Source organism: Lygodium microphyllum, unplaced genomic scaffold, assembly GCF_053477565.2.
Source record: "Lygodium microphyllum isolate KBCC unplaced genomic scaffold, Lygodium_microphyllum_v1.1.10 scaffold_113, whole genome shotgun sequence".
NCBI lineage: Eukaryota > Viridiplantae > Streptophyta > Polypodiopsida > Schizaeales > Lygodiaceae > Lygodium > Lygodium microphyllum.
In genome coordinates this window covers 197,903-222,665 of record NW_028229596.1, presented here as the reverse complement: position 1 = coordinate 222,665, position 24,763 = coordinate 197,903, and the positions used below count along the sequence as shown (strand labels likewise).

The window sequence follows — 24,763 nt, the reverse complement described above, 5'->3', positions numbered from 1 at the left end:
CTAAACAAAGAAGAATCAAGGTTCATCCAAGACCGAAAAAGAATATGGCAAGGCTTTAACCCAATGCTTATTCAATGTAATATGTAGGTTAAGATGATGGATTTCGGATGGAACACCAAGTCCTTTCTGCTCCCTCTGCCCAACTTACCCAAGGACAACAACAAATTGATCGCTGCCTCAATCAGAGATGGCTTCTTAACTGGAATAACTGTCAATGGGAATACTGTTTTCAACAAATATGGATCCCCTATCTCCCCTCGAAGATCTCTCATATGTTATGGCTCATACTCCATAAGGCGGTTTGGTAGAGTAGAATGTATTAGGATAGGCAATGGCCTTTGTCCAGGGTGCAAGAGGGATAAACAAACCATCGTACACCTCTTTATTTTATGCCTAGGTAAGAGGTCTTATGTCAACTGGTTACAAGAGTTCATCTCCCCCAACCATCCATATAAACTGACATGGAAAGAAATCCTCCTGGGGGAAACAAATGGCCTCTCCCCCTCCTTGTGGACCTTGATTCGTGGAATGTTTCTTTGGTCCATATGGCTTGTATGCAATGAAAAAGTATTTAATGGTAAAAATGTTGATTGGTTCCCTCAATTTAAAGTGGATATTTGTTGGCAGGTTCAAAGAAATGCCCGGAAACTAGCGACACATGACGTGTAGACCTCTATTAAACGTTCTGGTACCAGATACTCGAAAGAGGAAAGAGAAGCTAAAATCAAGAGAAAGATTGCTGAACTGTTCCAGAGGATTATGAATACAACTACGACTAGGGAATGCACCATCAAGATTCCTGCCGATGTCTACTCTACCTCACTTGATTGGGGTTCATCATCAACAATTTCGCGGGCCACTGGGAACCCCTCTATAATGGATAACACAACGGGGCAAATGGCTAGTAACCCTTACGCCACCCAGGCCATGCTGGTTACTGATAATGGATCTCATGCTGCGCCGCAAACAAACGAACAAACGAGATCACCTCGTTTCATCCAAGTAGAATAGCTCCACCAAGTTATGTTGTATAAGTTTTTGGCTTGTAAGTCGGGGTAGCCTTGTAAGGCTTGTAAGTCATGTGGTTGATAGATAGGGGCAGCGCAGGATCCCCAATTGTACATTCTTACCTTTTTAATATTTCACGTCTTCATCAAAAAATAAAACCTCATCTTAATAAATAGGCCTTAATAAATAAATGAAAGCATGTCAAAAAAGAAGAAGAGAACTTTTGGGATGGGAGTGAGTGCAACGTGACCACCCCTTAAAAACTCTTCTTAATAAATAAATAGATAGATAGATAGATAGAAGAGAGAGATATTCTCTCTCTCTCTCAAAAAAAAAACAACATTCCCTCCTTCCCTTCATCGTTATTAGGCCTTCAATTCCCTCCTTTTCTCACACACGCGAGTCACGCGCACGTTCTCTCGCTCATCGTGGGGCCGTGACTCTTTAGTCTTGAGCAGCTTGTGTTTAAAGCGTAAGCCTGTAAGGCGGGAATGACAACCTCGTGAAAACAGGAGGTGTGGCAGGAGCAAACGACGAGGAAGGCGCAATTCGTGGCCGATCCTGACATTTAGACAGATTCGAAAACCGGAGGAGAAGCAGCAGCAGCAGCAACAGAAGGGCAGCAGCAGCAGCAACAGAAGGGCAGCAGCAAATCTTGCTATTCTGACAGATCTCTCTCCTTCATTAGTCAGGATCGCTCAGAGTCATGCACAAGAGCTCTTCTTCTGCCATCGCGTACCCTACTCCGACCGTGCCTGCATACAGGCCTGTTCCGGATGAGGAAGCCGAACCTACCATTGGCTATCCTGCGCCTGTGGACGGCCAGCCCTGCTACGCCTACCTCCCCCCCGCCCCACCCCACCGTCGCCGCTCACGTTTGCGGAGATGCTGCGCATCCTGCTGCCTTTGCTGTGGCCTGCTGGTCCTCGCCCTCGTAGTTGTCGCCGCCTTCTTTGTCTGGCCGCGCTCACTTCAAGTCGATGTCACCGACATCAAGCTCGCCAACATCAGCTTCAGTGTGCACCGCACTGGTGACTCCATCATCCCACGACTCTTCCTCAACATCACCTTAAATCTGCGTGTCCTGGTCGAGAATCCTAATTACTTTTCAGTCACATATGAGACCGTTGTAGTGAGTATTCTGTATGAAGGGGATGAGGTTGGGGAGGTTGTATCTAATGGTGGAGATCTCAAGGCAAGAAGCACCTCCTTTGAGGATGCCACGCTGGAGCTGAACAGTTATGAAATTACTAGCAATGTTTTGTCGCTCATTGCTGACATTGCTAGTGGGGCATTGCCAATTAGAGCTGTTACCGAGTTTGATGGGCACCTGAACGTATTGTGGTTTCAAATCCCTCTCGAGGTAAGAGTGATCTTCATGACCTGTTGTTTTGTGGTCCATTGTCTTGTGTGGTGATGTTTTAATATTCAAGAAAGCAAGAAAATATGAACTTATCATGTACTGGTGCAAGTGAACATGCTGCTTTTATGCCTAGAATCTCTAAACAATAGGCTTGAACTTAGGCTGAGAGACGTTTCTATTACCTTTTCAATGAGTTTTCGGGAAATGTCATAGCACTCTTACCTACATACTGCTAGTGGGTATAATAAACTGATGATGAATTAATGACTGTATTTTAAGGGCTCATTGGTGTTGTACCAACAATTTTCTGCTAGATATGCAGAAACTGTACTGATTGAAAGAGTCGTGCTGTAGAAGACCAGTTGAAGTCAGCTTGTGCAACATCCATATCTTTGAGATAAACATACTTTAAAGCATTGTTGTAACCATTGTATATGGGATTGTTCAAGCAGCCACTACCTCATCTTAGAACAATGATATGATCACATATATATCTTGCACTGTAGTATTTAAGTACTGTATATATCCACACATATACTTGGCACCATGTTTCGTAGATACTATATATACCTACATGCTTGGCATGATGGTATGTATATATCATTCTACAATAATGATATGCCAAGGACTATTGTATGTAGGTACTTGAAAATACTTTTTACCTTAGGAAACACTTTTACTTCATCAAGTACGAAGCATGTAGTCAAATGTGAAACATTACTAAAATCGATTTATCTTGAACATCTTGCTTCAAATGTTGGGATATAGTCTCAACAGTAGAGAAGATACAATCTCATGAAACAAAGTAAAGACGCCTGAGCAACATATTGACCTAGAATGATCGTGTTCTTGTAAATTCCATTGAGAGCAGCACGACTCTCATTCCAATATGGTAATTGTAGTTAAATTAGACAATCTAGAGTTCCTTTGTTCCACAAGCTCATTGGTCAATTGTAAGTGGATAGTCCAACCAAGTAGCAATGTTAGTCTATAATACCATGCCTTCCAAACAACAAGCACGCACATGTGCAAGAAACATAAGGGGGTGCAAGCATGACTCCTAATGCAACCATGATAGTCATCAGCAAAGCTTGATGTCCCCATTGTCTTCAACTAAGCATTGAGTTAAGCTATTAAGATAATCTTTTGATAAGCTTGATTGTCATCCCATATAAATCCATACCATCGAAGACCATCATCTTGACCCAAGTTTGCTATTAGGCTATGCTGCAAGTAGCAAATGTGGTTTGCGCTAGATCTAGGTTTACTTAACCAAGAGCTCTCCCCTAAATTGTAGGACTCTATGGAGGCTCAAATTGTGCCTTTATCCTCGTAAATATATACCCTAATATACCAAAGTTCAAATACAATTGTCTTAAAAGTGTTAAGTGATCCTAGACCTCGCGTAGGTCTACTTGGGCTAGTCTTGTCTATTGAGCTTGTTAGTCTTGTGTACACGTCAGCTATCATCATTAGGATGACATATTTATTAGAGGATCATCCATCCCTTCGATGAATAGTGGGTAGATGGAGGGCTGTTGGGCAATTGAGTAAGGGCAACAACATAGCTACCAAGAATGGGGAATGACAAATGACAAGGGAAATGGGTAATGACATAGGAATAGGTAGGCTCCATTTTGAGAATGGGGAGGGAATGAGACATTAAAAAAATATGTTAAATTTGAGCACTTTCATAATTCTAAGGTAAACACTAAAAAAGTATTCATATACACTCTTAAATCATCACTTTTAAATTTGTATTACACTAATAAAACATATTTAGTAGTGCACTATATATTAAGATTCCTTGATATTGAAAAATGAATACATATTACATAAGAAAGAGCTAAATAATTTAAAGTTAAAGCCATAGGTGTAGATAAAGCTTGAAGTACAAATGAAGAAAGGGCTAAGACCAATACAACAGTCAACGACTTTTGAGACGCACTTTGAGAGAGAGAGAGAGAGAGAGAGAGAGAGAGAGAGAGAGAGAGAGAGAGAGAGTAATGGTGTAGGAAAATCGAGCCATAAGTATCAATATGCAAAAAAGATCCAATCTAAGGCAAAATAAGATGATTAAAAAGTCTTTCTTGTGTTCCCCCTCCAACTTGTTCTCGCATTCCCTACAATCGAAATGGGATTGGAGTGTTCCAACATGGGAACGGGGTTTGGAACGACTCCCCTTCTTGGAATGCATTCCTTGTTTCTCATTGTCAAGGAATGACATTCCCCCATTGCAAGGCAACATTTTGTCTATTCCATGTTGCGATGGGCAATGGGCAAGTGAAAATAGTCGAGCAATATGGGCAACATGCAGGTAGTCGAGTAGATCAATTGCAATTAGATAGGTAGGTAGACATGTGGTAGCATATTTGCTATAGGTCGGCTAGTTTCAGCTTGGTTGACTTGCTTGTTGTTTTCCTTTTCTTTGGCCCATTGATTGGTTGCTTGACCCATGTGGTCTTTGTACTTCTTTGTTAGTCAAACTTTGACATATTCACTATGTACATATATTGCTTTTAGATATTAGTCTTTAGCATTTACTCTTTTTTGAGCTCTCTCTCTATCATGTTTTGCTCTTTCTCTTAGCCCATGCATCTACTTTTGTGATGTAGCACTTTGATTGGTATCAAAGTAGAGAAGGGCTTTATTTACTATTGAGGTGGACAAATCTTAGAAGGAGAATTCAATACATCAATGAAGCTGTGCTTTAGTGTATGGGCGTGAGTGGGAAGGTTGTGTGTTAAGCTATAGGTGGAGTGAGTTGAGGAGTGTGCAAAGGAAGGAAGATTTGTTATGTTTGTTAATCGAGACTCAACAAGGCAGCTGCTTGGACTTGTGTGGTATTAAGAGAAAGTGCGCACTCTTGATTTTTGTGAAGAAACTAGATGGAGAAGTGTTGAAAAAGTTGTGTTTTCAGCTTTTGAAGTAAATTTTGTGCTCATTGCCTTTGGTAATGAAGCAACCTTAGTTATCGGGCAAAGGAAGTTCTAGTAGGTTGTGCATTTAGATTCAAAGGGGAACTATTGAAATTAGCCTTTCTCCTTGGATAGGGTGGTAATTAACTTGATTTAACAGCAATTACAGCAATCAATAAATTCAAAATCTAAAATAAACACTCTACGACTTAGATATTGGATACTTGACACCCAATTTTTCCAAAATTGGTGCCCCTTGCAATATTTCTTTAACTTGTATTGATTCAACCTTGTAGTACATTTTAATGTAGATTGATCTCTCTCTACAAATTTAAACTCTTTGGGTTGTCATAAATTGAATCGAGAACACTTGCATGCGGGCTTAATTGTGGATGTGCAATTTCCTTTAGATTTGATGTAGTTTTTTGAATTCTAATACTTGCTTTAATCATCAAGCTTTCGATTTTAAAAATGGTTGAGAAACCTTGAACTCAACAAAAAGCCTTAGATTTGCTATTGCTTGTTGTCAAATATCATGTAATGTTGTCACTTGCTGCTCTAGGGGCCAAATCTATTGTCCCTTGTCGTTTTTTAGTCCTAGAATGTTGTCTCTTGCATGATGTTTTTTCCCCTAGCCTTATTACCTCGAGAGCATGCTAGACTCTTCTTTGGGAGATGCTAGCCCTGCTTGTCTTGGAGTAGGATGAGTGTCTCAAAGAGATAGGAGTCAATACATTTGGCTCTATCAAAGCTCTTACCATTGGTGTAGGAGAAGGAATAAGTAGGAAACCAAGAATGTAAACTACAACAAGAAACAGAATGAGAAGAAGGATGAGGAGGAGCAAAATAAGTCAAAGCCCAAGTTTCCACATAGTGGAAAGTGTACTCATTTGAATAAGTTTTGGTAGAAGTATCTCCATTTGAAGCCTAAGGAAGGTTCAAAGAACTCAACAGCTACCCTTGCTACTCTCAAGTTTGTCTTTGTGCATTAATTTGAGATTGAGGATACAATTGTTGCTTCCTCCATTGAAGAGAAGTCATGGCTTGTTGATAGTGGGGCCTCTTCACATATGACCTATTGAGAAGATTGGATTTAGGTTCTTTGATTAGGGGGGAGTTTTGTCACCATTGGTGACAACTCTTTTGTCCTAGTTCATGGAGTGGGGACTATTTTCCTTTTGCTAGATAGACAAGCTTCAATGGCCATAGTTATACATGTGCTTGATTGAGGTTTTAATCTTCTTTCTATCTATAGTTTGACTTAGTTAGGTACTCTCATGACCTTTATCTAGGATGTTGTGATTATTGAGGATGCTTCTATAGGATCTATTTCTTAGACATGGCATAAGAGGGTGGGCTTTACAAGCTCACTGTCCTAGTTGTGTGGATTTTTCATGAGCTTGGGCTGCTTTGGTATGCTTGTTATGGGCACTTGAATTTTGACTACATCGGACAAGGTTCATGGAAGAACTTAGTGTAGGGACTTCCATATTTTTCTATTGTTCACACTTTATACCCTAGTTGCTTATGATACAAGCAACACATGTAGCCTCATCCACAGGTGGCTTCTCGAAGGGCTACTACTTTGCTTGACTTGGTATGGTCTCCATTGAGAAGGCCAAATAGTTGTTGCTTATTATTGTAGCTACTTGTGGCCCTATTTTTTGGAGTACAAGAGTGAGACATACTCCAACCCTTGTGATTGGGAGATGTTTGTGGAAACACAAATTTGTCAAAGATCATGGTGTAAGAGTGGATTATGGAGGAGAGTTTGGCTTCAAAGCTTTTGACAAGTTTTGCAAAGAGCATGGGATTTAGATGGAGTATTATTATTTGAATGCAACATTTAAGAATGGTGTGGTGGAGCGTGCCAACATGACCATGTTGGAGATGGCTCTTTTGATGTTGAAGCATTGTACTCTTTCCAATTTCCTTTGTGGCGAGGCAATTTCTACAACAATTTATATTTGTAAGAGATCTTTTACTTTGGCTTTGAAGAACATGACTCAATACGAGGCTTTCTTTGGGAAGAAGCCTTGTGTATCTCATTTTTGCAACTTTTTATATGATGCTTATATCCATGTAGATAAGAAGAGAAGTGTGGCAAGCTCGATTCGAAGTTGAAAAAGCTATATATTTGTTGGTTATGTGATGATCACGAATGGCTATAGGCTATGACTCAAAGAAACAAAAGATTGAGGTGAGTGGGATGTGGTATTTTATGAGGTTGCGGCCTTGGATGACTCAATTGATGGTACATCTATTGCATGTGGTTCTTTGTCATTGAGATTGATTGCTCTATCTCATTTCCCACTCCCTACAATCAATCCTTCCCCTTCCAAGTTACTCATTGACAACCCTTTGTCTTTGACTCCTCCCCTTTCATGATCCATCTTCTCCTTCTCTTTCTTTAGCTCTCCTTTCACCCTTGATATCTCCTTTTATTCATTCGTCATTGAGTACTTCTACTCCTATTCCATTCCCTCAGGTGTCTTTTTGGGCTATTTAGCTTCTTGAGGGAGAGCCTTTTTCATTTGATGAGGGGGAGCCTTCTCCATGTAATCAGGGGGATTTACCTTTATCCCATGAGGGGGAGTCCCTATCCAAGACATGGGCATTACAAGTATCAGAGGTCTCTCGGTCTTCATCATAGAAGGATAAGCTTGTTATTCCTCGATGGTATAGACAACTTATGCAAGATGTAGATGTTTTTCATTTTTTCACTACGTTGATAGGTCTGATACGGGTCTGATAAGGTAGGTCACTCTATGTAGATGTAGATGTAGATGTTTTTCATTTTTTCACTACGTTGATATGGGTCTGATAAGGTAGGTCACTCTATGTGAACTATGTCCTTATGTCTCACATATTTGTTAGAAGTGTAGCAATGAAAGCATAGACAAGTGTTGAAATAAATTGCTAGATCTATGACAGAAGAGAAAGAAAACAAAAGAACATTGCAAAGAAAGAGAACTCAAAGATGTGCTTGGAAAATAGAATCCATATACCAAATACATGAATGATGCGTACAATAGTGAGTCACTGGTTGTGTGGCGTTTAACACTGACTCCTCTCTCTAATAGGAAGACCACTTGAAGAATGATGATGATTGAAATGGGCAGGAGTCCTTGAATAAATATGCCCAAAATATGCCAAATATGGTAGTTGGTCAATCGACATTTAATGTTGGTGGATTGGTAAAAAATGCTAATCTATATAGAAAATGCTCATAGAAAAATGCCTAAAATACAAACTAGTGTGTCTAGTCCAATTGTTATGCACAAACACACACGAGTTGGCAATCCTTCTAACACTCTCTTAGATTATGGGTGATTTGATACAATACAATGATACAATGATAATGACCCATCACAGTCCATACAACATAGAACCACCAAAGCAGAACCATGGATATCCAAGTAGTGGGTGATCAAGCCACCACCAAGGTGCCTTGGAGAGAACTTGATGTTGATCTCGATCATACTAGTTTTTGAAAATAGAGAAGAGTCATGATAGTTTTTTGTTTGTTAACAATGTCTTGTAGTAGTATATAAGATCTTTTTGTCAAAATGTCTTTGAACATATGTGACCATGGATTCCTCACCTTTGTCTAAGATTGCCAAAGGGTCCCCTCATGTGAGCTCAAACTAGGAGCCAATTTCACTCTGTCAAAGGACAGTCCATCATGAACTTGGATGGTAATCCCAACTCCAGGATTTACATTGGCCAAACTTTGATCAATGTGTAAGGGACATCCCTCTGGAACCTGTGCACTTGTATACTTGTATAGATGAGGCTTGTTTGCTCCATCTCAGTGCCCTCATACTCTCTCTTTGGTGTTGGAGAGTTGTGAGGGATGATTGCATTACATGGACTAGAAAGTAACAGAGAAAGGGGCAATCAAGCCCTTCCCTCGGTTTGAAGAAGTGGATCTTGGTCGCGGCTTTGGACTTTCCCTTGGCTAGAGGATCAGAGTTAGAGTTGGAGGAAGAGGATGACTTGTGGAGGAGTTTGCATTTTGTTTTTTTTTTCCTCATTTTTTTGTGAGGTTGTTAACTCCTTGTAATTCTTCCATAAGTGTCCCTTCTTATTACAGTGATAACATTGGGCCTTCGACTTCTTGTCACCCCTCTTTGAAGGTGTAAAGGCCTCATTGGAACCTTCATAATGAGACGGAAGCCTTCATTGTAAACTCAAGGATGCATCATGCTCAAGCAACATCGAGGACATATGTGTAAAGCTCACATGTGTAGATGATGTTTACATCCACAAAGCATTCACCACTCCATCAAACTTCGGGGGAAGCTTGTAGAGTATCGTTTCCACAAGATGTGTCTTAAGAAGGGTAGTGTGCATGTGTCGAATGGTTTTGTACTTGTGTAAAACAAAGTAAAAATGATTGAATGGTGTCCTTTAGCCATGGTAATCGTGAAATGTGTTTCGTTGGTAGTGAAACGTGAATGGCTGAAATGTTTCACTGAAATGAAAAACGCCCAAAGTGAAACGGTTGATTGAAACAAGATTTTGAAATAAAAAATAATTGTTTTTGTGTGCTTTTTTGAGAGTTTTGAAACATTTCATAAATGATAGACATCATTTATCGACATAAAAGGGTTTGTATGGTATAAATATGTAAGTTGTATTTCATTATTTATAAAGAAAATTATATCACATATATTGTTCAATTGTTTCACTTGGCGTTTTGCTTGGGACTTGCCCAAAGGTGATATGTTTCGGGATGAAATGCAACGTTTCAAGGGCAAATCATTGTGGAGGTGAAACGTTTCTTGGTTACCTTGCCTTCGGCTCAAATCTCATCTGTTGAAGTTATCCATAAAGAATCATAGTACGCATGGGGGAAGGTGTCTCGTACAACATTTAAAGTTTTAACCATATTTTTGGTGATGTCACGCAAGAGGTACTTGCCAATAGAACTTTTTTAGAAATACATTGAAGTAGCATAGGATATGTATGTGTATCGTTCAAATCCCATGTAAGCATAGCTTCCTATGGTTGTCCTCATCAAAATCGTTGAGAAGAAGGAAAGGACACTAATGCCAATTGACAATGTGCCAAATTGGCTTTTGCACAAACCAGGCTTTTATTACAATAGTCCATGTAAGATAGTTAGGTCCATGTAACTTATCATTTGTAGAAGTGCACAAAGGAGCCATTTGGAGAGGAGAAGAGAAGATAGAGAATAGAAGGTATACAGAGAGGGAATATAGTTGACCAATAGCAAAGACTTCACAAAATGAGAGTTCACATGCAATGTAACAAAAAATATAATAAAAAATGAAGGCTAATTGTTGTAAAATGAAAAAAAAAGCGAGTTAAAAACTGTAAGAAATAGTAAAAATAGTGTGTATAAATAGTCACTCGGTCATTTTAGGGGTAAAAAAAATGCAGGTTGCTTGAGCATTTAATGTAATAAATTGATGATTGTAGGCTAGAATCTAGGTGTATGTTGAAAATGCAGGTTGGTGCTTTGAAAAATGCAAGGTTGATCAATAGGGGGAAAGACTTGTAATCGACAGAAAATTGCAACAAGAACCTAGATCTTGCAATTTGTTATCATGTTAGAAATGGTGCAGGAATGGAAGCATCGACAAGTGTTGAAATAAATTGTTAAATACAAGACAAAAGAGAGAGAAAACAAAAGAACACTACAAAGGAAGGAAACTTAGAGATGTACTCGAGAAATGGAATCCATACACCAAACACAAGAATGGCATGTATAACATTGAGTCATTGGTTGTGTGGGCCTTGACATTAGCTCCTCTCTCCAATAGGAAGACCACTTGAAGAATTTTGATGACTAAAGTGGGGAAGAGGAGTCCTTAAATAAATAGGGCCAAAATATTTCAAATATGGTAGTTGGTCGGTCAACATTTAATGTTGCTCGATTGGCATAAATTGCCAATCTGTATGGAAAATGCCCATAGAAAGTGTCTAAAATACAGACTAGTGTGCCTAGCCTACCAATTGGCATGTATGGACTCACACATGAGTTGACAATCTTGCTAATAATATTTTATAAAACTATGAGACTACTACTATTGACGAGGCTTTTTAAAACTAGTCTTCTTTTCTTGGATAGGGTGGTTAACAACGTGATTTAACACTAATTGCAACAAGTGTAAAATTCACATAAACTAAAAACGATAATGCTATCATTTAACCTTGGACATTGGATAGCTTGTTGGCCCCAATACTTGTTGCCTCTCATTGTATTTCTTTAGCTTGTATTGCAAATGGATGGAGTACAACTAAGATTCTTCAACCTTCTCTATTAATCCAAGCGTCTCTTGTTGTCATAAATGACCAATAAACTTTCAAATTAATTTGCCCTTTGATTTGCTAGGGGATTTGACCTTCACTTGTGTTCCTTGGGAAATAAATTAGCTCCAAATTCAATGTTGTTTGGTCGATCTCTTGAACCCTATTGAAATACATTGATTTTACCTTTAAAAATTCAAGTTTGAAGCCTTCAAATTTGAGCATGCTTTCGGAGGTTGTTGTCAAATCTTAATTTTTGTTGTAAATTAGGGTTTATAGTAGAGATTTACCAAAATTTGTACTTCCAATGGTTGGATTGTTGTAAAACTTGAAGTAAGTTTGGAAAATGATTGGAGAAAGCGAGAGGATGCTATAGAGAGATTTGTTGCAAGAATTTGGTGAAATTGAGCTATTGACTTGGTTTTTTAGTCCTAAATGGATTTACTCTTAGCAAAGGGAGCATCAAAGGTTGTAATCTTTAGGAGAAAGTGCATTAGCCACGATCACCAGCTCCCCTTGGTGAGGAATATGCAACCGCCTTCACCAAAATGGTCTATTGAGAAATGGTTCTAAAAGCAGACAACAACAGTCCAATCTCTCTTTCCAATAGCTCCAAAAATGCAAGAATAAGATTTCTCTCTCCCATCAATCTCAATTTAACTTTCCCAAACTTGCACGGGCAAGTTTTGCTAAGTGGCAGCCTTTTAAACTGAATTTCTAGCGTTATCTAGCCCATTAAATGAATTTTTAGAATATAAATTTTAAAAATTAATTTTATGTTCATTTTTTTTTCAAATCAGCTAATAATTAAATTGTTAAGGTCAACTTATTATCTAAGTGATCTTGAGTGCAGCTTGGAACTATTATTAATTAATTAATTAATGTCAATTCCCTAGTATCACCATTGATACTAATGGCTAGTTAAATGTTCTAGGCCAAGTTTTAACATCTGATACCACCTAGTACTTGTCAGGTCTAACTTATTACAGCTTTTGCCTTTGATACCAATTGATATCTTGGGGTTTGGATCATAAGCTTTTAATCAAATGCTAAGCAAAGCAATAAAGTTTTCAATTCTTGTAACACTCTTGCATGGGATGTTTGGTGTTGTGCTATGCAAGAGGAGCTTGATTTCATCGAACGTAATTAGACTTGGGGAGTTGGTTCCAAGAAGATGATAGGTGTAAAGTGAGCCTACAAGACCAAATATCAAGCTAATAGCACTTTGGACAAGCACAAAGCTAGGCTTGTTGCCAAGGGATTGATAGGTTTGGGCTACTTTGAGACATGTACATCTATAGCTTGTATGTCTACTATTTGGGTTGTTTTGGTTCTAGCGGCTCATCACTAGTGGTTGGTTTATTAGGTGGATATAAAGTTTACCTTCTTGAATAATGTTCTTGAGAAGGAGCTTATGTTAATTAGTCTCTTGGTTTTTGTATGCAAGGGAAGAAGGATCATGTGTATAGATTGTAGAAGACTCTCTATGGTATAAAGCAAGCTCCTAGGGCTTGATACTAGTGGATTGATTGGTTCTTTTTATAGAGTGGCTTTTATCGTTCCGATTATGATTTCAACCTTCACTACAAGCTTGAGGGTGACAGGTGCACTTTGGTCATCTTCTATGTGGATCACTTGATTATTATACGGAGGGACTCAGATGGTGGATTGAATGCGAGAGATCTTGTGACAACCTATAGGAGTTTGTGGGATCCTCTACTTTTTCTTGGTCTTGAGATTTATCAGATGATGTATGGCCTTTTCATTTTCCAGCACATATGTATCTTGTTAACTTCTTTTGGAGTTTGGTATGATTGATTGTAAGCATATTTCTTGCGCCATGGACCTTGAGTCCAAGATGGTTACTATTGGAGATCCCCTTCTAGATGCTATTTGTTACATGTGTCTTGTTGGATTGTTGATTTGGCTCATTTATACTTAGTTAGTGATCTCTTTTGTGGTGGCATTGTTTTGTTCTTTTATGAAGTTTTCTACTCAGACTCATTGGCGAGTTGCTTTGTGTGTGTTGTGCTATCTATAGGGGACTCGATCCTATGGGATCATGTATGGTCGAATGCAATGCTCATGTTGAGCCTTTGCAAGACTCTTAGTAAAAACATTTGCAGGGTTATCTTGTGTTTTAATCTTAGTCAGTGTGACTACACCATCATCCGAAACTTGTTTGATAAAGTGGTATCATACATCAATATGTTTGGTACGTGTATGAAACATGGCATTCTTAACTAAGCATATAGCACTTTGGCTATCACATCCAAGTTGAGGTGTTTTGGTGGGCAATTTGAAATCCTTGAATAAATGTCTAGGCTAAATAACTTCTTTCGAAACATCAATGGTTGAAATATATTCAGCCTTGGTGGTAGAGAGTGCTACTATCTTTTGCAATCCAAAGCACTATAAAACTATCCCACCAATCAAGATGAAAATGTATCCACTAGTAGACTTGCATGTATCCAAGTCACTTGCCATGTTTGCATTACAAATAGCTTTGTAGATCTAATGTATCCTCTCCATAGCATATACATCTTCTTTGTGTGCCCTTAAGGTACTGGAAGGTGCGTTTCATTGCCTTCTAATGGGCTTTGCCAAGGTTTGATATAAATCTCTCATGATTCCTATTGCATGAGTAATATTAGGTCTAGTGGCAACCATTGCATACACGAGTGATCCACAAGCTAAAGCATAGGGAACACCCTTCGTAGTATTGGTTGGTTTATCATCTTTTGGGCAATTTTCTTTGCTAAGCCTGGGCAATTTTCTTTGCTAAGCCTAGTGTACAGTGGTAATGATACATCAAGAGGCTTAGCATCAACCATAGAAAACTTGTCAAGTACTTTGTTAATGTACTTCTTAAAAAAAGAGAAATAAGAGTTGGTGCTCTCTATCTCTCATTACATGCATGTCCAAAATGTGTTTAGTTGCACCTAAATCCTTCATGGAGAAGGTTGAATTCAGTTGTCATTTCAATGCATTGACTTGGCTTTTATGCTTACTAGCAATAAACATATCATCCACATAAAGCACAAGAATAATAAGGCTTTCATCATCAACATTCTTTATATATAAGCAGTGATCTGCATTGCTTCTCTTGAACTCGTGTGAGAGCATGAAGGTATCAAAATTTTTATACCTTTGTCTAGGAGTTTGCTTTAGACCATACAAGCTTCTCTTAAGCTTGCACACCAAATGCTCCTTTCTTGGCATAACAAAGCCTTCTTACTTCTTCATGTATAGCTCGCCTTTTAAATCACCATGCAAGAATGTAGTTTTAACATCCATCTAATTAAGCTCTAGATCCATAGATGTTACAATGCCAAGCAATACCTGGAGAGTCGTTATCTTGACAACATGTGAAAACACTTTTTGAAAGTCAATCCTCTCTTTTTGTGTATAACCCTTAGCCACAAGCTTAGCTTGGTATTTGGATTTGCCATCTACACTTGATTTTATAGATCCATTTGTTAGGAATGGCTTTCTTATCTTTGGGCCCAAGTATTATTTTGATACAAAGATTTTATTTTTTCTTGAATAGTTAGCTCCCACTTTTTCTTTAATTGGCGAGATTGTGCCTTTTTCTATGTGAGAGGCTTACCCTTATTTGTGAGTAAAATGTAGTCCAAAGAGGGATCAAACCTTTGTATAAATCTTTTGACACATGTAGACTTTCTCACCCAACGATTTGTATTCTCAGGCAATGGGTCTATATCCAAAGGAATGTTAATAACTTCATTATTTGGTTGTTGAAATACATTTTTAGGTGGTTGTAATTCATTTTCAGCATGTTGATTATGTTGCCCAAGCTTATTTTTTAGAATCTCTTTGTTGCCCATTTTCATTTGGCTCAATAACGACATGTTGATCATCAAAACCAACATTAAACAGGGCTGAATTTTCAACGGTTGATGGTTTTTCAAGTGGTTGATTATGTTGAAATTTTATTTATTTTTTGTCTAAGTCACTAGATGTGGCATTTTTTAGAATATTCGATTCATTAAATACCACATCTTGGCTATGTATTATCTTTTTCATGCTTGGAATCCAAAGTCTATAATCCGTTTCACATCCATCTCCATAACCCATGAAGATGCCTTTAATGGATTACATGTCAAGTTTAGTTGTGCTATCAATAGGTATATGCACATAACATTTGTAGCCAAAGATCTGTAAATGGTCATATGAAGCAAATTTGCTAGACCAAATCTCTTTAGGGATGCCATTATCAAACACACGATGTGGAGGTTGGTTGCAAATACGCATTGTGGTTTTAAGTGCCTCCCCCAAAACGATTGCTAGAGATTAGATGTGGATAGCATGCACTAGATCTTCTCACGTAAAGTGCGATTCATCTGCTTAGCCACACCATTAGATGACGGATTATAAGGGGCAGTGAGCTTCTGTTTAATCTCACTTATATCACAAAATTGATTGAATTCTTTTGATACATACTCTCCCTCATTATTTGTACTTATGTACTTTAGTTTTGAACCCTTTTGAGTGCTAATAAACTCATAAAGCCTTTTAAAAACATCAAATGCCTTACTTTTTGGCTTAAGCTAGTGAATCCATGTTGGGTTTGACTCACTTCTACGCTCATAGAGGAGTGTCAGTGATTCATAGGACATTGGGGCACTTTTTATTTTCCTTGGGAGAGGTTTTTTTCCTAGTTACATTATCTTTTATTTTATGTGCTTATGTTACAGAGTTCGATCACTTATCGTATTTTACATTTTTTTGGGTGTGAATGCATATTAACAACCCTAAGGTTTAAGGGTTATACTCTGTACTGTCATTACACTCTTGGTAATTGTATTCGAAGTCGTGTTTTACACCTTTTGGACGTGAATGCACATTAACAATCCTAAGGTTTAAGGGTTGTACTTTGTACTCTCATTACACTCTTGGTAATTGCATTGGGAGTCATATCTTCACTCTCACTTACTCTCTATTATTAATTGTGTACTCTCAGTTGAGAGCTTCCATCTCTGCTCTCACAACCCATAGCTTTCTAAAGTGGTCATCAATAAAAGACACGGAATAATGGAAACCACTATGAGTTTTTATTGGCATGGTACATACATCTAAATGGACTAAATGCAAAAAATGTCTTTCTAGAGGCTCCATGAGAGTGTGAACTTTTCACATGTTTTTCCAAAATACAATCATTACAAAATTTAAGCTTTGAATCTTTCACATCAACTTTTTCGAGTGAAGAAAGTGCATGCAAACCCTTTTGGCTCATGTGTTCAAGATGCCTGTGTCATAGTTTCATGTGTGATTGTACTTTTGCAATTGCAACAAGCTTTTGAGGAAGTGCCTTGCAATGCAGATAATACAAAGTTCCTTTATTATTGCCTTAAGTGACAAGCATGGATTCTTTTTGCACCTTTCACATTCCACTACCAAAAGTAGTGAAGTAATCCTTGTTGTCTAATTACCCAATTGAAAGTAAACTATGCCAAATACATACCTAATATCACGAAGAATCAAATTTTTGCGGTTTTCAAGAGTCAAGTGTATGGTGCTAACTCCCTCTGTGACATGCATAGTTATTCCCTAGGTAAACTTTCCCAAGGTGACTTGCTGCATAAGAAGAGGAACACTCTCAAAGATGAAGTTACTGTCAGAAGTGGAGCAGCGGTGGAAGCATAAACATGTGTTGAAATAAACTGCTGAAACACAAGACAAAAAGAGAAAAGAAAAGAACACGATACAGATGAGAACTCAGATGTATGCACGGGAAATGGAATCCATATATCTGAACACGAGACAGTCGCATACAACAGTGAGTCATTGGCTGCGTGGGCACTGGCACTGGCTCCTCTCTCCACAGAGTCTGCAGATGGTGAAGATGAAGTAACTGATTGAGGAGGAGCCATTGAGTATAAATAGGCTGAAAAAGTGGGAAGCAATAATGCTGGTCGGACAGCATTAATGCTGGCCGACTGGTGCATAAAAATGCTCCACTGGCATAAAATGCCACACCAGAAAAATACCTAAAATACCTAATAAAAATGCCCAGCCCAGATCAAGCTCAGAGTCACACATGAGCTGACAAATACTCTGCTAACACCCTCTCTCAGATCATGAGTGATCTGATACAATACAATAGTATAATGAAAAGGGATCAGAAACTATATAACATAGAACTACCAAGTAGAACCATGGATACCCAAGCAGTGGGTGATCAAGCCACCACCAAGGTGCCTCGGAGAGAACCTGATGTCGATGTCGATCGTACCAAACACCTGAAAATAGAGAAGATCATAGCATGTCTCTGTGTCCATCACCAATGTCTCGCAGGAACATACAAGACTATCCTGTCAAAAATGCCCCTGAACATAGGTGACCATGGAGTCGCCGCCTTTGGCCAGACCGCCAAAGTGTCCCCTCATGTGAGCTCTAGACGAAAGCCTCCCGCCCTCTGTCAGAGAACCAGCTCATCATGAACCTGGATGTCAATCCCAGCTCCAGGATTTGATTCCGCCAGACTGAAGTCGATGCGTCAGGGACGTCCCTCTCTGGAACCTGTGCACCTGTATAAAAGTATAGATGAGGCGCGGTTGCCCCATCTGAACACCCGCTCACACTCCCTCTCTGACACAAGAGAGTCGTGAGGGATGACCTCATCACCACCACTAGAAAGCAGCCGAGGAAGGGACCACCAAGCCCTTCCCGCGATCCAAAGAAGAGGATCCCTTCTGCGCCTTGGACTTCACCTTGGTCGGAGGATCGGAGTCGGAGTCTGATGAAGGAGAGGACTCATCGGTAGAGTCAACATCCCGCTTCGTCGTCTGCTCCTTCTTCCTGGAAGCCGCTAACTTCTTGCAGTCCTTCCGCAAATGTCCCTTCTTGCCACAGTGGTAACACTGGGCCTTCGACTTCTTCTTCCCGTCACCCCTCTCTGAAGCTACATAAGCCTCACCTCCATAATGTGCCGGAAGCCGCCCCTGTAATCTCAAGGATGCCTCATGCTCAAGAAGCATCGAGGTCATATGTAACTTATCATCAGGGGAAGTGCACGGAGGAGCCATATGGAGAGGATAAGAAGAGAAGTAGAGAAGACATGGAATTTAGAGAGGAAACACAGCCAAAACACAAGCACAGACTACAGAAAAAAAGAGTTCACATGCAATAGAACCCAAAATCTGATCGATAGAAGACAAAATCTGCTGCAGAAAGTCAAAAAATCAGTCAAAAACTGCCAAAAACAGCAAAAACGGCCTGAAGGAATAGTCACCCAGCCACAAGAGATGCTGAATCAGCAAAACGCAGGCTGGAAACTAGAGAAAAACAGGTAGAAAACTGTCGCCAGCAGCTGCAGATGAAAAACGCAGGCAGCAGAGGGTGCGTAGGCAGCAGAGGGTGCGGAGGCAGCAGGCGATGGCAAAACTGCAAAAAACGCAGGCTGAAAACAGCCCCAAAACAGGTCGCCTGGTTGCGACAGCAGTCGTCTGATCAGCAGGGGTACAAAACAGTCCTGAAATCAGCAAGAAAACACAGCAGAAACACAAATTCTGAAAACTGATACCATGTCAGAAGTGGAGCAGCGGTGGAAGCATAAACATGTGCTGAAATAAACTGCTGAAACACAAGACAAAAAGAGAAAAGAAAAGAACACGATACAGATGAGAACTCAGATGTATGCACGGGAAATGGAATCCATATATCTGAACACGAGACAGTCGCATACAACAGTGAGTCACTGGCTGCGTGGGCACTGGCACTGGCTCCTCTCTCCACAGAGTCTGCAGATGGTGAAGATGAAGTAACTGACTGAGGAGGAGCCACTGAGTATAAATAGGCTGAAAAAGTGGGGAGCAATAATGCTGGTCGGACAGCATTAATGCTGGCCGACTGGTGCATAAAAATGCTCCATTGGCATAAAATGCCACACCAGAAAAATACCTAAAATACCTAATAAAAATGCCCAGCCCAGATCAAGCTCAGAGTCACACATGAGCTGACAAATACTCTGCTAACAGTTACATGCAATGAAGCATCACTATCAACAATCCACAATGACAAACCATCATGAGTAGACAACAAGGCATCTATCGCATCCTTTTTAGTGATATACATGTCTTCTATTGTCATCGCATGGGGATTTGAAGATGCAACCAGTAAACTTGCAGTATCATTTTCTTCCATCTCTTCAATGATAATCCTAGATACCACACTTGCCTTTGTTTCTTTAGGGGCAAAGTTGCTATCTTTCTCATTCTTTTTACTTTTTGCGTTTATGTGGCTTTTTACGTTTTTGTTTCCTTTTAAAATACTTGCAATTGGGTTTTTTATGCCCTTTGCATCCACATTGGTAGCAAGTGACATCTTGTTGTTTTTCCTTGCTTTTGCTACGATTTTGTGTTTTTGACTTATTTTTAGTCCTTTCTCTTACATTATAGGTTGAACCATTGCTATCCCCACTTGCCTTGTGTCTAGTCTTCTCATCGAGAATAGAACCATGCACACCATTCAAAGTCAAGTTGGGGTTGTTGCTCAAAGAGAACCAATGCTTCCCATGGTAAAGTCATGAGCAAGAAGATAGTCTTCGATTCAACTTGGGATCAAAAGGTTGCAAGTTTGCATCTTGTAATTGACTCAAAATCCTAGTAAATGCATTTAAATGCTTTGAGGCGGGCTTGGACTTATCAAGCTCTCCAAGTTAACCAACTTTTGCATGAGATGGACCTGGTTGACAAGAGTTGTATTCTCATATGAAGCTTTGAGTTTCACCCAAACTTTGTGTAGTGGAGAGTTCCTTGATATCAACCGAGCAATCATTTGCGACTGCCATGATATAAGCAATAGCCTTCTTATTCATCTTAGCCCATTCCTCATTTGACAAAACAACAGGCTTTTCTTCTTCCAAAACATTATCACAATCCTTCAAAAACAGGATACCTTGCATATGATCTTTCCAAAGATTGAAGCTGTTGCCGTCAAATTTCCAAATCTCGAAAAGATTCTGTGTCAGAACTAGATGCATTGCCGGCCAATTTTAGCAATTAATCTCTGCAATAAAGTGCTGAATACTGTCAGCCAGTAACAAGGCTGCTAAATATAACAGCAAATAGACAAAATGCACTTCTGAAGGTGCTTAAGAAGCAAATAATTTGCTGCAATTTCAGTTTAAATAGTTTGATTACAACATAGACATACACAAAATGTGATAAGTATGCATAAAAGACTATTTCCACTTCAATAATACATCACCATAATGCCCACATGTAACAACCCAAGTGCTATATATACCACCCACTGCACAATGAGCATTCAGCAATACATGTACCAAAGGAAGTTGCCTTTCGACAACATTTGATACATCCCAAGTAAGATTTTCTCTCACTCAACAATGAATCTGTTGTTATTTTAGGGCCAAAGGATGAATTAGTGCAAAACACATCATCGATATGAACAGTCCCGAAATTCCTCTGATAGATTTGTCCCAATTGTATTAATATAGGTTCTCTATGCCAAACAAGGACAAATGTTGCAGAAATTTAACAAATTCTGCAAAAGCCCCAAATTTCTCAGGTCTAGATGTGCATCAATGTTAGTGAATTCAACTCAGCTGAGCAAAATTTTATTGATACATGAAAAGCCCCAAATGTTTCAAAGCCATTGTGCACAATGTTTGCTAATTATAGATTTGTTAGTGTTAGAGGGAAATGAGCTGGAGTCCCATGATATAGGTGCTCAAAAGTTCATAGTTATAGAATACAATCTGAAATGGCCCCTAAACAAGTGGGAAATGGGAAGCAATGTTGTAAAATTTTGAAACACTTTTTTTCTTTTGGGGGGGGGGGGTTGTAAACAAATACTTGGGCATAGAAGATAAACACAAGTGTACAACAAAACGCAATGATAAATAGTAGATTTCAAAGGTGAAGAGTAACTTAGAGACAAGTAAATGAACGAATGAGTGCAGTAAACGTATTATATGAGAGTGAATACAAAACCTTCAAACCTTTGTCTCTCAGAAAAGATTGGGAGAGAGATGAATTGGAGTGTGTTATACTCTAAATGCATTTTAAAATGCTCCAGGCAATCTCTCTAGGCAATGAGTTATTGCAAATGTAGATCAAATTTGGGAAATTGTTCGGATCAAGTTGATCAAAAGTAGTGGCAGCAAGGCAGGGTGCACAAGGGCAAAAACGCTAGGTGAGATAGCTTCGAGTAGCTGGTGGTACGGAGAAAGCAATTAGGATGATGTAGGCAATCTTTGTATGCAATGAGTTACTGCAAATGTAGATCAAGATTGAGAAATTGTTCGGATCAAGCTGATCAAAAGTAGTGGCAGCAAGGCGGGCTGCACAAGAGCAAAAACGCTAGGTGGGATTGCTTTGAGCAGTAGGTGGTATGGAGAAAATAGTTAGGATGATGTAGGCAGCTGCTGCAAATTGCAAACACAGCCTTTTGTTGCCCTTGGAGATGATGGTGATTGTTGCAATATGCATGGACAAGTTGGAGAAGAGTTGCCTATAGAGAACATCCACAGGTTGTTGGATGCTTGATTTGTGTTATGAGGCCTAGCATTCAATTTGCAGTCTCACATATGAGTAGGTTTATGCATAGCCCAAGCACTAAGCATTGGCACATAGTGAAGTGGTTCTTTTGCTACTTCAGTGATGCTCAACACCTTGGACTGTTTTATCCCAAGGGGGGATCCTTGTTGTCAGATTTACATGCTTTTTTAGTTTTTGATTGGGCTGATTGTTACGATCCCGTGTATCCACAAGCGGTTTTTATTTCAGCTTGGTAGCTCATGGATATTGTGGTTGAGCAAGAAATAGCTTGTCTAGTTGTGAAACTGAGTACAAGATATCTTTTACAACTATGGTTGAGTGTGTTTGGCTCAAATGCCTCTTGGTTGATTTGGGGGTTGAACAATCATTTACCACCATCTTCATTGATAGTTAGAGCACATTGGCGATTGCATGGAATCGAGTGTTTCATGCATGTACTAAGCACACTAAGGTGCAATATCATTATGTCAGGGAGAGATCGCTTGCAAGAGAGATCAGCTCGGTTTATGTACCACCACAGGACAGACTTGCAAATCTTTTTATAAAGGTTTTGCCTTGTGAGAAGTTTGAAGCTTTTTGCAATGCTTTGGGCTTACTCCCCTTTGTGGACTGATCTAGTCCATTGGGCATGGCACTTTCTTATACATGAGTGTCAGCTCTTGTTCACTCCATCACTTCCAAGGGGGATTTGTTACAATATTTTGGTAGTGATGTGTGTAAACACACTTAGGACCACCAGGCCACTTTTTTTCCCTTTCTATGAGTTTTTTTTGCCCTTGCCTTGTATATATGCCTATTCAATTTTAGGGCATATTTAGTCTAGTAAATCTTCTCTATTAATACCTCCCAATACACTTTTGAGTTGTGCTCTCTTAAGCTTCTTCTTCTCCAAGTTGTGTATTTGCATTCTTGCAACCCTGAATCTAACAAGCCCTACATTGAGTCAGTGACATTAAGTGCTTTGTCTAGTTTCAGTCATTTTGGTTGCTTTTTTGGTAATTTTACCATTTGTCATCTTTGGGCCTTGTCCGTCTTTTGGGCCTGGGATGCTGTCCTCGTGGGTTTGGCTGCTTTCCCAACGGATTTTAGGTCAGTCTTACCTATTTGTCGGCTCACTTGGTTGATTGAGAATTTGCTTATAGTCGTTGACTTTGTCTGTTTCCTGCCTTTCCTCTTTTGGCTTCCTCACTGCAGCTGCAACCTGTACCATGTGCAGGGGCTGAGTCTTGTATCAGCTTTCTTCCAGTATTCAGCCAAGTTTCTCTTCTTGCCTTCATTGTTCCTCATCTTGCTTGCATGCATCCTCTTCTACTGCCTCTCTCGCACAAATAGAGGCTGGCTTGGCTGTCTTACTGTATAACCAGCAGATAATCTGCAGTTATGTGGCACTGTTGAAGCATTGATTCCTAGTACCTTGGCAATGCACACCAGTTAGCTTTCTTTTCCAACTAAGGCTGATGACACTTTGTCAGACTAAGGCCGATGGCAAACTCTACCAGGTGCAATTTGACAATCACCAACCCTCCAGCCTTGCTTGACTTACTCGCCAGGTTCAGGAGGTATGTCCATGACATGGGAAATCAAGGTTAATCTTCAGACCACTAAGATTTCGGCACCTCTGGGTGCGTGTCTATGAGATGTGAGCTGGAATTGTTGAAAGGTGGGACGTTAGCCCTAGTTTGTCACAACATACAAGAATCTTGGTAGATGTGTAATTGTCCTTGTACAACCCGTATGCAATGCCCAAACCTACCATGAAAGCCACTTCATCAACAGAAACAATCAAACTCTATGATGCCCTCCCCGTCTTTTGTAGCCACATGAAACAAGATACCATCTCAAATCATGTGCTAACAATGTGGAAATAATCTCAAGCCACAGACCAGTTGTGTCCTGGATGATGACACAGACAGAGACCATGGAAGCTGGTTGTAAATTGTCACCACAAGGCAGTATCCCAACACCCATCGTTGACTAGCAGTCCTTGGTGATGTCAGAGATGTCCATACCATGGAATTCGGCCCCATGCTGACATGCCAGCTAATGTCTCCTCAGCTAACTATTAGGATGATGTCAGGGCCTTTGTGTGGATGCTGTTACTATTCCACTTGAATAGAGATAAATTGCAAATCAGGTGTTATGTTGTATTTCTTCAGCTCAAAGAGCTTTCAGATGTAAGTTAAAAGGTTTGCCATCATTAATCAATTTTATTTTGAATGCAGGGAAGGGTTTCATGCAATTTAGTGGTTGATCCCCAAGACCAAGTGCTACTTAGCCGAGAATGTGATAGCTGAGAGCATGCATATCAGAGAATTAAACCGACAATGAGTCTTTGAGGATGTTCCCTCTATTTGGTTGGAAGATAGACATTACCCATTAATTGCATTTATGTTTATATGTATATTCTGGTAGATTGACTGTCCTGTAAATTTATCACTGGTTGGAAACTCAACAGCAAAAGCATGATGCAAAATCATAGTCACATGAGGTTCAGGATGTTCACTGAGTTATGGGAATCCTGGTCTTTTCTGTGAGGACATTCTGTCACCTTTCATTTCCAGGGCTACTCATTTTGAAGAGTTCAAATATTTGAACTCGTCCTTTGCATTAGATACATAATGATATCCTACTTTTGGGATGTTCATACACAA

At 39.5% G+C, this 24,763-nt stretch overlaps 1 protein-coding gene across 1 annotated transcript; it reads left to right on the top strand.

The window, feature by feature from the left end:
• The first annotated feature begins 1,420 nt into the window (after positions 1 to 1,420).
• Positions 1,421 to 24,763, top strand: LOC148008621 (uncharacterized). The gene is made up of 2 exons (XM_087674153.1): positions 1,421 to 2,371; positions 24,335 to 24,763. Exons 1-2 carry the CDS (start codon positions 1,715 to 1,717, stop codon positions 24,404 to 24,406), a joined length of 729 nt encoding a protein of 242 aa, XP_087530279.1. The 5' UTR covers positions 1,421 to 1,714; the 3' UTR covers positions 24,407 to 24,763.

What these genes read in the sequence shown, in the direction of transcription:
- LOC148008621 (XM_087674153.1), top strand. Translation starts at nt 1,715, where the DNA reads ATGCACAAGAGCTCTTCTTCTGCCATCGCGTACCCTACTCCGACCGTG. An exon ending in GGTTTCAAATCCCTCTCGAG is followed by an intron (nt 2,372 to 24,334) that starts GTAAGAGTGATC and finishes TTTTGAATGCAG; the next exon opens with GGAAGGGTTTCATGCAATTT.